The sequence below is a fragment of the Pan troglodytes genome, chromosome 2 (genome assembly GCF_028858775.2).
Source record: "Pan troglodytes isolate AG18354 chromosome 2, NHGRI_mPanTro3-v2.0_pri, whole genome shotgun sequence".
NCBI classification, from domain to species: domain Eukaryota; kingdom Metazoa; phylum Chordata; class Mammalia; order Primates; family Hominidae; genus Pan; species Pan troglodytes.
Window position 1 is genome coordinate 18164358 of NC_086015.1, and position 16132 is coordinate 18180489.

At 41.5% G+C, this 16132-nt stretch overlaps 1 protein-coding gene across 4 annotated transcripts in view; it reads right to left on the reverse strand.

Moving 5' to 3' along the window:
* Positions 1 to 16132, reverse strand: part of XPC (XPC complex subunit, DNA damage recognition and repair factor) — a 33435-nt gene that overhangs the window by 16641 nt on the left and 662 nt on the right. For 3 of the 4 annotated variants that reach the window (XM_003309637.7, XM_024355347.3, XM_063806628.1), the window contains exons 2-7: positions 11015 to 11210; positions 8585 to 8697; positions 6402 to 6525; positions 5313 to 5397; positions 3572 to 3729; positions 2955 to 3075 (exon numbers count right to left, since the gene is read on the reverse strand). In XM_003309637.7, coding sequence (XP_003309685.2) covers positions 2955 to 3075; positions 3572 to 3729; positions 5313 to 5397; positions 6402 to 6525; positions 8585 to 8697; positions 11015 to 11210 — 797 coding nt within the window. The remainder of the gene's footprint in view (positions 1 to 2954; positions 3076 to 3571; positions 3730 to 5312; positions 5398 to 6401; positions 6526 to 8584; positions 8698 to 11014; positions 11211 to 16132) is intronic. The other variant, XM_063806629.1, reaches the window with a different exon arrangement.

The following is a 16132-nucleotide window of genomic DNA, read 5'->3' on the forward strand; positions in this document are numbered from 1 at the left end:
AAATGATCTACTCATAGATGGCATGATCCTATACATAGAAAATTTCAAAGAATGCGCAAGAAAGCTAGTAGAGCTAATAAATGAATTCAGCAAAGCTGCAGGGTACAAGACAACACAAAAAAATCAGTTGTGTTTCTATACATTTGCAATGAACAACCTAAAAGAGAAATTAAGAAAACAATGCTATTTCCAAGAGCATCAAGAAGAATAAAGTACCTAGGAAAAAATTTAACCAAGGTAAAAGGCTGTACACTGAAAATTACAAAATACAGCTGAGAAATTAAAGACAAAAATAAAAGGAGAGACATCCATGCTTATGGACTGGAAGACCTAATAACCAGATGGCAATGGTACCCAAATTAATCTACAGATTCAGTGCAGTCCCTATCAAAATTCCACAGCTTTTTCACAGAAATGGAAAAACAGATCATCAAATTCATACGGAATTGCAAGAGGCCCCAGATAACCAAAGCACACTGTAAATGAACAAAGTTACACTGAGGCTTCCTGATTTCGCAACTTACTACAAAGCTATAGTAATCAAAACAGTGTTGTACTGGCGTAAGAACAGACATGTAGACCAACAGCATAGAATTGAGAGGCTGGAAATTAACCCATACATTTATGGCCAGTTGATTTTTGAAAAGGATGCCATGACCATCCAAGCCCCATTGAAAAAATTGTCTCTTCAACAAATAATGCTGGGACAAATGGATATCCACATGCATAAGAATGATATTGAACACCTACCTGATATATGCAAATATTAACTCACAATGTATGTAAGAGCAGTAACTATAAATCTCTTACAAGAAAACACAGGGGTCGATCTTTATGACCTTGGATTTGACAATGGAATCTTAGATACGACACCAAAAGCAAAAAGAACAAAAGAAAAATAGGTAACTTGGACTTTGTCAAAATTCAAAACTTTTGGGTATCAAAGGACTTCATCAAGAAAGTAAAAAGGCAACCTACAAAATGGGAGAAACCATGTGCAAAGCATGTATCTGATAGGTAACTAATATCCAGAATATACAAGGAGCTCTTACAAATCATCAACAAAAAGGCAACATAATTAAAAAATAGGCAAATACTTGAACAGACATGTCCTCAAAAAAGATATACAAATGACCAAGAAGCCCATGAAAAGACACTCATCATCATGTCATTGGAGAAATGCTATCAAAACCACAATGAGGTATCACTTGACACCCATCATAATGACTATAATCAAAACATCAGAAAATAACCAAGTGTTGGTAAAGATTTGGAATCCTCATTCATTGCTGGTGGGAATGTAAAATGGTAGAGTAACTGCAGAAAACAGTTTGGTGGTTTCTCCAAAAATTACATATAGAATATACATATGACCTAGCAATTTCAATCCTAGGTATATACCCAGAAGAACAGAAAACAGGGTATGTAAATAAATATATGTATAGACATTATTAACAACACTCTTCACAACAGCCACAAGGTGGAAACTAGCTAAATGTCTGCCAATGGATAAATGGATAGAGAAAATGTATAAACATGTAATGGAATATTATTCAGCTATAAATATTAATGAAATACTGATACATGCTAAAATGCAGATGAGTCTTGAAAACATTATACTAAGCAAAAGACAGGCAGAAAAGGCCACATAGTGTATAATTTCTTTTATACTAAATATCCTAAATAGGTAAATCCACAGAGACACAAGACAGATTGGTGGTTGCCACGAGCAGGGACGGGGGGGTAACAATGAGGAGTTTAATGGGTATATACAGGGTTTCCCTTGGGGGTGACAAAAACATTTTGGAAATAGAGGTGGTAGTTGCACAACATTGTAAATGTACTAAATGGTCACTGAATTGTACCCCCTCTTTAAAAGCTGTATGATCCTATTTTGCTTAAACAAATAAACAAAACAAATACATACGTACACACATACACAGGAACAAAGTCTGGGAGGACAATACTAAAATATTAATGAGTTACCAGCCTGGCCAACAGGGTGAAGGGTGAAACCCCATCTCTACTAAAAATACAAAAATCAGCCAGGCATGGTGGTGGGCACCTGTAATCCCAGCTACTCGGGAGGCTGAGGCATGAGAATCACTTGAACCCAGGAGGTGGAGGTTGCAGTGAGCTGAGATTGCACCACTGCACTCCAGCCTAGGCGGCAGAGAGAGACTCTGTCTCAAAAAACAAAAACAAACAAACAAAAAAATTGGCAGCATATTATAACATAATTATCAGCCTTGCCAAATATCTTAGACTTGTTAAAGCCAACACGGAAGAAGAGAACTAAAGATGTCAACCATCTTTTTCTCCAGAGAATCTGGGACTCCCAGATTGAACTGTATGGATTAATAGGAATCTTCTAGGGATAAAACCACACTTCCATCTCTGTTTCTGTTTTATTCAGACAGAGCCTTACCTACAGGTGCCTGTAGGCATTTGATAAAGCCTGCCTGTCCCTGGAGCACTCTGCCATCATGACTCCTTTTTATGGACAGAACCCTCCTCACTGCACTGCTGCCTGCCAGTGTCAACACCCAAATGTGAGGTACAAAAACACGTTCTCAAGGACTTCAGCATCCAATTTGAAAAAACATTTCCTTGGGACTTCTGAAGACAAAATTGGAAAAATTAATGAAAATATTTCTAGCACATCTGACCAAAAACTACGGGCTTTTTGGTACACCAGAACTAGAGGCGATAGGGAGGAAAGCATACAGGCCCTCCACTCAGACTCTGATCCCAATCTCGATTCTCAGGCTCACCAAGGAAAAGACCTTAGAGGCATCATGTAGCTATTCTGGGCTTCAGCAGCTATCAACGTCATTATGAGGACTGAATAAGGTAGTGTCGGTAACACACCTGGAATGGCATCTGGCACATGGCTGCCATTATCATTAGTTAACAGTACTGATAAAAAACAGTGATCCGGGAGGATCACTTACATGGACCAATTCCTCATCATCTCGAGCAGAGTAAATAGCAAATCTCCTTTCCAATGTAGTCTGCAGGTTATCTTGTTCACTGGCTGAAAGTTCTGCATTAACTGTAAATGTTCCAATGAACCTGGGGAGAAAGCAGGCATTCCTTGTGTCAGAGGTCAGGGCAAAGGGGAATTTTCATTTCCAGCCAAGAAAATCAAAAGAGGGAGTGAATCGTGAGACCCGCCTGTCTCTGTCCTACTTTCCCCAGCCTGTCTAGCTAACTCCTATCATCACTGCAGACCCAGCTCAGACTTTACCTCCTTGGGGAGCCTTCCCAGACCTCCCAGCTGAGAAAAGCGCCCCTGCTATGTGAGCCTGCAGTCCCCAGTGAACACCCCTTCCAGGGCACTCCTCATGCCATCCTGTAATTACCTGGTATGTATTTGTCTCCCCACCAGTCTGGCAGCTCTACCAGGGCAAGATCATACCTGGCATTTCTCTATCTTCAATGCCATGCCCACCACCTGATACATAGTTACCGCCTCAGGGAAGGTCTGTGGAAGTGACCTGAACCCAGCCTCTGAGAGAAACACAAATCCTACACTCCCCAGCTCTGCAGGACAAGTGGAGGGCCTTACCACTTCACCAGGTTTGAGAGGTAGTAGGTGTCCACATCTCGAGGCAGCACTCTGGTAAAGCGGGCTGGGATGATGGACAGGCCAATAGCATGCAGATCTGGCTGGCTGCAGATGTTATTTCGATAGAAGCCATTTGCTAGCAGGCAGAGAAGGTGAACCTGTGAAGAGGAAAGGAGGAAGGGGCAGCATGGAAGGAAGGCCGGACACCAGGAGGAATTTTTGCTGCCAAAGTCAAGACATGCTGTGGACAAGAAATATGTGTTGCCATTTCTACATATAAGAAAGTAAAAACACTAGCATTGGCCACTTCCCAAGCTTGTCTTTGACCCTCTCTTTTTCTCTCTGTATACTCATTCCTTCAAAGGAATCATCAAACCTCAAAGCTTCAAAATACAAATTGCTTTGTTTTCAAAATACAAACTGTTTTTGTTTTGGTCTTGTCTTTCAGAGATACATACTGAAAGATTTCTGGATGAACTGCTGCCATGTCTGGGGTTTGCTCCGCGAGATCAGAAGGAAAGGCAAGTGGAGTGGAGCTGGAGAGACTGCTGGAAGCCTGTGGAAGCCGGCGGGATGCACCCCACTGGGCTCACTGGGCTGCTCTCGCCACCTCTCTGGGTGTTTGAGCCCAGCCTTCTCTGTCACAGGCTCCACATCTTTGCCCTTCCTCTGACCCCAAAACCCACCCTTCATCCACCTACTGAAATGATTATATGACCTCTTCACCTCTTTTCACACACTGCTTTGTGTCATTTTCCCTTCAACATTGGCTTCCTCCTCCCCGACTAACAGCCTCCCTATTTTAATCAATAGTGCTGCCTCTCTCTCCTCACTCAGGCCTCAAACCTGAGAGTCATCTTCCCTTTCTTTCACCTCCAGCACCCAACAAGAGGTGAAAGGCACACAGCTGTCTCGTTTCGTGCCCCAGGCCTGGGTGAGGGAGGCGACCCCTCTCTAACCTCGTCACCATCCTTGCACCTCTAGATTTCTGCAGTAGCTGCACACAAAGCAACTCACCCATCCCATCACTATCCTCTCAGGCAGCCCACCATCCATCAAAGGGCAACCAAAGCCCACCCTCCCTTCACCCCCACCCCCCAACACCCACATACTCCACACACGCAGGTGAGCTGGGCACCTCGCCGTCCCCTCCACAACTTGGCTAGAGTCTTCAACTTTTTCTCCTAGACCTGGCTCTAATCCTTTCCCCTACATAAAGCCTTCCCCAGCTCCACAGAGCCACGCTGATCTCTTTCACTGTTCCAGGCATAGTCTTGAGTTTCTCTGTTTGGAAGTCCTTGTTCCATCTAGAGATCAGATACTCCTCAATTGTAGGAAATAAGCTTTATCCAAGTCTCTATCCCCACCATGCCAAGCACCTTGCTAGGTGTGTGCAAGTGTTCAATAACTGTCAGCTAAAGTCAAAAGCCAGTGCCTGCAGCTGAGATTAGAATTAATGACATTAAATGGCTGAAAGGAGAGATGGAAGGCAAGTGCTTTTTATTTAGCCTCTGCTGCATGCCAGGCATTGTGCTGCAAGTTACCTTACCTATAATACACAACCACCCTCCAAGACAGACACTATTACTACCCCCACCTCCCAGATGAGGATGCAAAGGCTCAGAGAGAGTAAGAAACTTGCCATGGCCACAGAGCAGCAAAGCCAGAAATAAAGCCTCGGTGAGCACAAGCTCTTTCCACCGACAAGGAAGAGTCCTTCCCCATCATTCCTTGCCCTTACCTTGTGTGTGTCCTCATGGACCTCTTTATTGAAACGTTTCATCGCCCTCCGAAGATATGTCTCAAACTCCAGTTTTATCTTTTCACTGCAACACATAGTGAAAAATCTGGGAATGAAGGGGGGAACTGAAACCAGACTCCACTCCCCCAGGCAATTCCTTCTCCTCGGATGACAGTGAATCACCTCTCCCTGTTTCCCTACACAAGGCTGTGCTACTCAAGTCCGTCTGCAAGCCAGCTATTCCCTGCAGGCTCTTTGGCTCCTTCTCACCAGCAAACCTCGGCCTGGGACATTCTGTACCCAGACAACCCTCCTCTCAACCAGCAGCAGATCACACCTCACCTACATGCCTCAAAGCTCACTTCTTCCAGGAAGTCTTCTCTGGCTGTCCAACTCTTCCGACTACTGACTCTCTCCTTAGCAACCGTTACCTTTATTAATGTTAAATTAACACACCATCATTTATGTGACACTGTTCTAGTGTAAAATCTCTTTTTCAGTCTGTATCCCATTAATCTTCAAGACAACTTGACACTTCTTGAATGATTTGTATTATCTCCCTCTTCTGTGCCTAGTAATGTGCCCATCGCACATTGGAATTCCCAAGCCATCAGAGGCTGCAGAGGTACTCCGGGATGCTGGGAAGGATAGGGGCTCCCTACCACGGCGGGCACTGCCTCAAGTCCTGCAGCATGACATGGTGAGGAAAATGTGAATGCCAAGTCAATGAGAAGGATTAGGTCTCAGCTCTTCCATTACTGGCTGAGTGACTCCTGAAACGTTACGTAGCGTCTGAACGTTACTTAGCTCCTCATTCACAACACTGTTCTAAGGATTAGGTAAGATAACGGATGACCTGCTCAATCCTTGGCACACAGGAGTTCCCTCTCCTCATCCCTCACCAGCCCCAGCCAGGACACGAAGGTGTCTCATTCAAGTCTCTAAAGGTAAATCAGGTTCCTGACCCAAGGTTCTCGACCACTTTGATACTCAGTCCTGGTCCCCTACAAGTTTCTCCAAAGTCCTCCTAAGCAGCAGCTGTTGCCTACTGCATGTGACAGGAGCCTAGAAGCAAGGGCCTAAGCTTACCTTCTTTCTCTTGTCTTCGCCTGCTCTGGCGTTTCAATCTCTATCTCCACTGGCTTCACAGGCAGAAGAGATCGAGAGAAGGCTGTACTTTCTCTCACGTCACCCAGCACAGGCTCACTAAGTTCTATCAACAAGCATTTTTAAAAATCAGTAATAGTAATAACAATAATAATAGCTACTGTACTGAACAGAATCAAGGTTCTGCTGGGAAGGAGGAAGTGAGGCATGAATGTGAGGGAGACAGCCCACAGAGACCCCTAGACATGCCTTGCCCTGAGTCCTACCATGTGCCGGGCAGTGTGCTGAGTGTTATATATTCATGTGTCTCATTTAACCCACACAACCCAGACAGTCTTTAGATAAAGAACCTAAAGCATAGAGATACTGGGTTGAATCAGATACAGACCCCTCTATCAAAAAGCTGACACTCATGCATGTATGTATATACTTAAAACTCTTTAAAAAAAAAACCCAAATGAGAATAATCTCCTTTTCTCTGTATTCTGTATTACCACAATAACAATTAGCACAATTTGCTTTGTATAGAGTCATGACTCAGGTGTCCATCTTTCATTCTCAATTATAAACTTGTAAGTGACAAGAAATATATCCTTTTCATCTCTTCACCCCCTACGTTGCTTGTACACAGTAGCTGAGAAGGACTGAACTTGCTGAACTGGATCTAATTGAAAACTTCATTAGCAAAAGTTCCTTGAAAGAGGCTCTGGGCCTAGAAGCCATGACATCTTACCGGCAAAGAATGCATCTAATGCCAGATCTTGGTCTCTATACATGAATCTCTATTAAAATGAACCACAGCTTCTTGAAGAAAAAAAGGCTGGTTTCAAGTCTACAGCAAGAAAAGTATAAGCTGAACAAAAATGTTCTCAAAGACTAATGAGGCCATGTCAAAAGGACATGGTAGTACAGCTAGCTTAAAGGTAGCATGACTAGAAGAGGAACAACCTGACATTAGAGGTGGCTTAATCAATGCAAGATGAGGTTTAAAGCATCATCTAGGAAGGATTCTTGGAAAAAAAATAAAAGTTTAATCAAAATTAAATCATGTCTTTGGACTTAGTTTACAAGAAATACAGGGGATATTGAAACAAGTTTAACACCACCATGAGATGTGTGACTGTTTATCAGACAAAACCAGAACATGAGACAGTCTACAAAACAAAAGACTAGGATCCTTCAAAAAAGGCAGTGCTATGAAAAGCAAAACAAGGCGGTAGGTGGGAAATACTGCTCTATATTAAGAGAGTAAAGTGACATAAAGACCAAATACAAGGCTTGGTTGGATCTTGGTGTGGAAAAAGAAACAGCCATAAAGGATGCTTTCATAACAATTGGGGACTTATTTTTCATTTTCGTAGGTGTGATGAGGTCATTTTGTCATGCAGGAGAATGTCTAATTATTAGGAAATGCAGGCTGAAGTATTCAGCAGTGGAGTATCAGAATATCTACAACTTATTTTCAAATGGTTCCACAATGAATATTTCAGAGAGAAACATACATTCAATGTGGCAAAATGTTAATGAACCTAGGTGAAGAGGACATATATTACATTTTTCACTCTTTTTATAAATTTGAACACTTTCAAAATAAAAAGGTGAGGAAAAGTCAGGCCAGACAGAAGGAATCAGGGATGATAACATTAGCTGGTATTTACTGTGAGTGTATGATACATTAGGCCCATTACATTTGCAAACTTTCTTTTCCCCACAATAATCCTACAGCCTATACTGTGAATGGCTCACACTAAACATTCAGTGTTTACAGAGTGTTACCAATGAGAAAACTCAGTTCAGAGAGGTGAAGTTACTTGCTCAAGATTAAATTACTCACTCACACTGCCACCTAAGTGGCAAAGTTGAGCGCTGAACCCAATTCTAACTACTTTCAAAGCCTGTGCTCCTTCTCCTAAATAGTGCTGCCTCTCTATTTATATCTACCCCATTGACAGTCACCAGAGGAAGAGAGTAAACAGCCTTCTTTGGTAACTTGGCCATGAGTTTTTCCATATATATCAAAGCAAGTCCCTAGTACAACCTTATCTGCGGTCTAATTAGCTCAAAAGAAAACAAAAGGATTGCAATTAGTGATCTGACTCCAAACAGAATCAAACAAAAAAACAAACAGAACCAAACAGTTCTGAAAACAAAGAAAGATGTTTCACCTTCAACCTCTTCCCAATCATTTTCACTTTCTTCCTCTTCTTCATTGCTGTCTTCATTCATGGTAGCCCCTCTCTTCAGATGGTGTGCCTTCTTGAGGTCACTTGGAAAGTCCCTGTGTAAAGACCACAGGAAGGAAGATGAAGAAGACTCAGACATCCTAGTGTTCCATTCAAGCTAAATGGAATTTTTAAAACCCCTCCTATTAATTGAGAATCTGTTGCAACTATTTAAAGATGCTTAGTAAGCTCTGAGCCTCACTTCCTCCATCAACATGTGTTCCAAATCTCATCAAGATGTGCTCTGATCATCTGTCTAATTAATACCAGATGTGCTGTTAAAAAACCTACAATCTAGATCGTGTGAAAGAAAACATAGCTGTGCCTGGACATGACAAGGAAAAATTAGAGGACACCAAAATAATAATGAGTTCCAGAACTGTGATATCTGTGTGATATATGTGCAGTTGGAGGCCAGAAAGAACAGAATAAAATCTCCATTTATATATCCTACTATAAGCCTACTCAGACTTCTTTTCCATCTTTAAGAAATATGATGTAAGGAGACTGAAATTCATAGCATTCTAACTTCAAGCAGGGATGTAACTACACATAGGTGAGTCATAAATAACAAGAGACACAGACAGCTAGCTAGCTAAGTAGATAATAACATAGATAAGTAGCTGGCTAAACAATGGCTCAAGGCTAAGTACTTGCTGATACGTAATATATTTCTGCAAATTCATATATAAAATGTGTCTAGAGTATCCAGTTACTTTTAACTTGTGTAAACTTTGGCACTTGGTACCAAGTGAGAATATTATCTAGGATTTTGGTATAAACATTTAAAATAACCAATCATCAATCTTGAGCTCTAATAATACACTCTTTTTTTAGAGTACCACTTTCTCTCAAAACACCAGCAATAAAAATTTCCCCTTAGAATGAACATAGCAGAAATGACCACAGTCAATGCTCAGGGGAGAGGGAAAGGGGGACCCAGAGCTTTCCTTGGCAGTATCGTGGCCTATCTCTATGTATATGTCTCTGGAGATAGAATTCAACTAGTGAGGGGAGGCAACTGGAAAGCAGTAAGTTCAGAGGTATTCTTCAGAAAAGTCTAGGGAAGGCCAGGCGCAATGGCTCACGCCTGTAAGCCCAGCACTTTGGGAGGCTGAGCAGGGCAGATCACCTGAGGTCAGGAGTTCGACACCAACATGGTGGAACCCTGTCTCTACTAAAAATACAAAAATTAGCTGGGCGTGGTGGTGGGTGCCTATAGTCCCAGCTACTCAGGAGGCTCACTTGAACCTGGGAGGCGGAGGTTGCAGTGAGCCAAGATTGCATCACTAGACTCCAGCCTGGGCAACAGAGCGAGACTCCATTAAGGACGGGACCGGGATGGGGACGGGACGGGGCGGGACGGGAAGGGAAGTCTAGAGAAAAGGAGAAGAGATGGATCATGGCGGAAAATCATCATGCTGTCCCATGTCCCTTCCTGTGCCCTCTACTGGACTACTCTCCCATCCCAGGACTAGAGGCTGCTGGAAAAGCTGATACGGGCAGTGAGGATTTGTTTATGAAGCAAATGAAAAACTATCCCTCTGTTCTTCCTCTTCTCCCCACCCCTCAACTTTCTTAGGAGGCAGAAAATCAAGTGTTCCCTGGGCTCATAATCATTGTTCACAACATATTAATATAAATGCTCATTCATTGCAAAAATACTTGTTCAGTTTCTGCCAAATAAAAGGGCCTGCAATGGATGCTACAGGGCATATGAAAATGAACCCCACATGGTTCCAGCCCTCTGAGAGGTCACAGGGTAGTAAGCCTGGGTATGTGGCATGGTAACAATAACTGGCAGACATATCACACTCCCTAGAAGCGCTACAGGACATCAGAGGAGAGAAGGGGGAAGAATCAGTGAAGCCTCTGGAGTAGGTGGTTTCAGATCTGCATCTTCAAGATGGAAGCCAGCAAGCACTCCAGGTAGAGGGAATACCATGAGCACAATGCAGGTGTAGAAAGTAGGAGAATGTGTTCAGTGAATGATGAGAAGCTCAGGTGGGCCGGAGAAGAGCGTGCTTGAGGACAGTAGTATGAGATAAAAGCTGGAATGGCAGGTAAATATTTTGTATACATCTAATATTTTTGTGTAGTAGAAAGAGCACTGGACCAGGAGTCAGAAGACCTGGGTTCTCCTGCTTTTGCCACTGTCCAGCTGTGGAAGCATGAATAAATCACTTTCTGCATGCTGTCACTGTTCTTATCTGAAAAGTTTCCAGCTCTTACCGGTCTGAGTTGTACCTAGAAGAGTTTAAAGATCCAATCTTCCATGGACCCCAGTGACAAGTAAGAATAGAGGTTTTCATTATTCACAATTCTCTGATGAGAAAAATCAAGACCCGAGACAAAGCTTTGCAGACATCTCACCTGAGGTCATCCCCATCGCTGAAGGCTTCATCCTTTATAACCTTGAGGTTTTCAGATTTAACAGTCACCTTGGCCACTTTCTTTTTTGCTGGACCATCTGCTGAACCCCCAGGATGACTGCAGTGTCTTTTCCTCTTTCCTTGTGAAACTTTGGAGAGAAGGCTCTTCTTTGGGGGTTTCTCATCTTCAAAGGCATCTAGGTGACAACACAGAACATAAGGTGAGGGGTGGAAGGAAAGGTGGAGGCAGTGCAGCTTATGGGCAGGGGCATAAAACGGCTCTATGACCTGTCTCCAAACCCCATCTCCATCACTGGTTCACCATCCCCTGTCTGGTCAGCAACCAGCTCTCAGCTTCTTCCCACCTGCGGCTAGTCTATGTTCACAGTAAAAACCATCTTCCTTTATCAGCACTTTACTTCTCCTATGACTACAGAAAATACCATAGGACTCAAATAAAACCTAACTTCCAGATCTTAAATGTCAGCTAACCTCCTGCCAGGAAAATACAACATCCATTAATTAGCACCTTATTTATTATCTGCCAAAATTAATTGTCTTAGGGATAATGTACTCCTAAGTAAAATGTTAAGTACATAAACATGTCCAAGTTTTACCACAACATCATTACTATTAATCTACATTTCTGCCAACCTTCAAGACCAAACTGCTCAAAACACATACTGCTCTGAAACCTTTCCAATGTAACCCAAATGGCACTCATATACCAACCACCTCAGCAAACTTACAGTTGGAAAAAGACAGCAATAATTCAAAAGTATTTTCTTAAAATAATTATTTTTTTGTTAAAGGGAAATAAAAAATGCATAAGCTGCTGGTTTTAGTCAAATTGGGGTATCTAAAATTATGGTTTATTTACATATAATAATTATATTAATAGATTAGTTTTAACAAATAATATGGCAGGGAAGGATAGTTTTCTATTTTGCAAATATATTCACACAAATTATCTTGAATCTGAAATAAATCTTTTGTCTTTGCATGACTCTGCTTCAATTAATTTTAGAAAATAAAAATACTCTACCTTTTATTGAGGTTCCAAAAGGGATTGCAATATTAACCTAAAATATAAAATTATTTAATAATTCAGTCTTTTCATTGTTTGTCTTGCTGACTCTCTGGATGGGTATTTATATTCCACAAGAATATACTTTTGCATGAGGGAAAAAAGACTCTCCCTTCTGATCTAAATGAAATCATGATTAAATGTTAATAAAATTCATATCAAAGGAGCATTTATTTTAATGTTAGATCATTGATTCCGTTGTTTCTTTAAATGTTTTATAAAAAAGGAATTTATGCATTCCCATTTTTAAACATTGTATGGAAACCAAAAAATAAGGAAAAATTTTGAAGTACAAATTATTTCAAAATTAATTTTTTCAAATCTGACAACAGATTGCCTACTCCAAGGCCAGAGGTTGCATAAAGCTTAAGATTTGACAGTTTGAGGAGGGTGCCCCTAAAATCAAGATTTCTGGATCTTACAATGGTAGTTAGCCCTCTAATAATAGGCAAAGATGCTAAACACTTCAATTTCTACTAATCTAAAAAAATGCACGTAGGAGGATACTTCAGAGGCATCACAAACTTTTCTAGTTGGTTAAAAAGCACAGCTTTTATTTCCGTTTGAAGAGAAAGGTAGAGGAGTTAAAAGGGAAAGGGGGATAAAGGAAACACAAAAACTCTGATTCAAAAGGATGTTCATAGTATTCAAAAGCATCTAACAATAATCTGAATGTCCAACCATGAGATAATTGTTAAGTAACTTATGGCAGAGCCACACAACAAAATATAATTGAGTCATCCTTTAAGATAAAGAAAAACGATATATGATGTAATGTTAATCATGCAAAGTTGATTTTACAGTATGCTTTCTGCTATGTAAAAAACAGACTAGAAGGAAACAGACCACTATTTCATGGTGGCTATTTCTGGATGGCAGAAATATGGGTGACTTTCTGTTCTTTGCTATTTTTTGGTCCCTAAGCATCTAGAGACTCTTTTCCAGGACTCTCCAAAATCTTGAGTTATCTAATATGCCTAACCAGACTCCTTGAGTTCAGTGTTCTTTCAGTAGGGCAGGAATTACCACTGTGGTCTGCTTGCCCATCTACTGGGATTTAATAAGAACACCGGAGTAAACCTTCCAGCAGCAACTCATAGCACTCAGAATAAAATTCCAACTCCTTAGCTTGGTATCCAAGCTCAGGCCCTTGCTCACTTCTCCTGCCCAGCCCCTCGCTCACTGTGTCCAGCCAACTGGCCAAGTTCATTCCCTCCTAAGAGTGTTTAAACACACTGTTCTCTCTGCCTAGAACTCTTTTCCCCAGAACTTCCTATGAATGGCTCAAAATTACACTAAATGCCTCAAAATGCCACCTCCTTACAAAGGGCTTCCCTGACACTGATTCCCATTTAGCTGCCTCTTCCCCAGCCCCATATAAGTTTGAGGGTTTTTCTTTTCATCTATAGAAGCATTTTCTGCTATGTACCCAAATAAGTTTTATCACAGCAGTCTTAGCACAGGGTGATAGCTCTTATCATCATGTGAATCCGTTTTTTTTTAACTTGTTATCTGCTCTAAGTACCCCTCCCCCCAGATTATAATCATGAGAGCAGGTGCCTCATCTGTCTTGTTCAATATTATCCTAGTACCTGGAACAGTGCGTGAAAATAGTAGGCGCTCAATAAACAGCTGTTGAAGGAATTAATGGATATCACTGAAGGTGTTAACACAGAGAAGAAATGAAAAGAAACCAGAGGTGCTTTAGTAACACAAAGGAAATCATGTGGAAGCCTGTTTTCTTTTCTCCTATTTGTCAAAAGCAGCCAAGTATCACCTTCATTTGCATGTACAGGGGTGCTATTAAAACCTACACTATTACAGTGTTAGCAACTACACTGATAGTCACCAAATTATTGTCATCTGCAGCCCAAACCATACTTGCTAAGTCTATGCTTCCCCACAAAACCACCAAACCACAACAAAGGTTGTAACTCTGCAGATCCTGGAAGCTGCCTTGGGAACTGACTGCTAGCTCCTCTGGCTAGCAGAGTAAACTTGGGTGCATCTTTACCTCCGTTTAGGCTGAATGACACCAGCTAGCCCAACTAATTACCTAACATGGGTAAAGCTAAAGCTCTTGGCTTTATATGCTATCCCACTGAAAACTCACAGCCACCCCGCAAGGCAGTTATTACATTTCACAGAGGAAATTCAGAAGGGCTAAAATATTTGTCCAAAATAATTCACCCAAGTGCATAAAACTAAGAATTGAAGCTCTACCAAGCTGGAACCGAGGTGAAGTGTTGAGCTGGGAAGAATACAGGTAGCATTTCCATCAGATTAAAACCGTAAATTTTTAATTGCCATATATCCAAATTACATTCTGACTAGAATACCAGCCCCTTTTTGTGACCCCTTGCTAAAATAGCAACCATCCTTTAAATCACAGATCAAACTACTTCAGAGAGCGTTTCCCGATCACGCCAGTCAAACTTGATTAATCCTTTGGAAGCTACAAAGCCTTGTACCTTCTTCCACAATATTTAGCACACTCTGCCTTGAATGTTTTACATGTAAATGTCATGTCAACACTACTCTATGATCCTCCAAGATATGTTTATCTCTCATGTCACCTCATTCATGTACAGCACATAGTAGATATTCAAAAGATGTTATGTAAATGAGTAAATGAGTGAATAAAATGGAACTCGTAATATTACATATTAGGTAAATCACCTCCTAAGTTTACGAATTTTTACCATTTCACTATTTCCTAATGGATGATGAATTTATAACCGGTATAGAAACAGAATCTAGTGTGATAGCCTTTGCCGGTTACCTAGTCTAATCTACCCAGTTTTTTCAGGAGACCCAGAAATTCCTTCTACAGCCTGCATTTTGCAATTATTTAAAATATTTACTAGCCGGGCACAGTGGCTCATGCCTGTAATTCCAGCACTTCGGAAGGCCGAGGCGAACGGATCACCTGAGGTCAGGAGTTTGAGACCAGCCTGGCCAACATGGCGAAACCCCATCTATACAAAAATACAAAAATTAGCCGGGCATGGTGTCAGGCACCTGTAACACCAGCTACTCGGGAGGCTGAGGCAGGAGAATCACTTGAACCTAGGAGGCGGAGGTCACGCCACTGCACTCCAGCCTCAGCGACAGAGTGAGACACTGTCTCGAAAAAAATAAAAAATAAATAAAATATTTATTTAGCATTTAGCCCTACCAATCCACGGGCCCTGCATCCACAGATTCAACCAACCACAGATGAATATATTTCAGGAAAAAAAAAATACAAATTTAAAAAATACAGCATGACAACTATTTCCATAGTATCCACATTGTATTAGGTATTATTAGTGATCTAGAGATGATTTAAAGTATGTCGGAGGATGTGCATAGGTTACATGGAAACACTAGGCCATTTGATATAAGGTACTTGAGCATCACAGGTTTTAGAATCCGCGGGGTATCTGGGAAGGACCACCTTAGTTTGCTCAAGGAATGTCTAACTTGAGTTTTGAAGAAATAGAAAAAATCAGCCCTGGCAAAAGCCATGGGGGGGTCACTCTAGGCAGAAGGAACATCAAAGGAAAAGGCTCAAGAAATAACTTGGCATATTTGAGGAAGAGAAAGGAGGCCAATAAGGAGGGTATCTGGCAAGGAAACAAGTGGTAAGAGAAACAGGAGAGGTAGCAAGAGCCAAAACATGTAGCATCTCGTAGGCCAGGATAAGTCAACTGGATTTTAAGCTAACAGCAATGGAAAACCAAGGGGAGTTTAAAGCAGGAGCAGGGCATGATTTTTTTTTTTTTTTTTAAGATTATTTGGGTTGCTGGATGCAGAGCTGGGAGGCCAGTAAAGAGGAAACTGCAGTCACTCAACTGAAAGGTGATGATGACTTGGACAGGGGCTGTGGTCATGGAAATGAAGAGAAGTGGACAAATTTGAAATACACTCTGAGGCTGAACTGACTGGACTTGCTGACGGACTGGATGTGTGGACATAAGAAAAAGGTGGGCTTTGCTTTATAACAAGTATTGAGACTGGAAAAACGGAGGAAAGCATAGATTTAAAGAG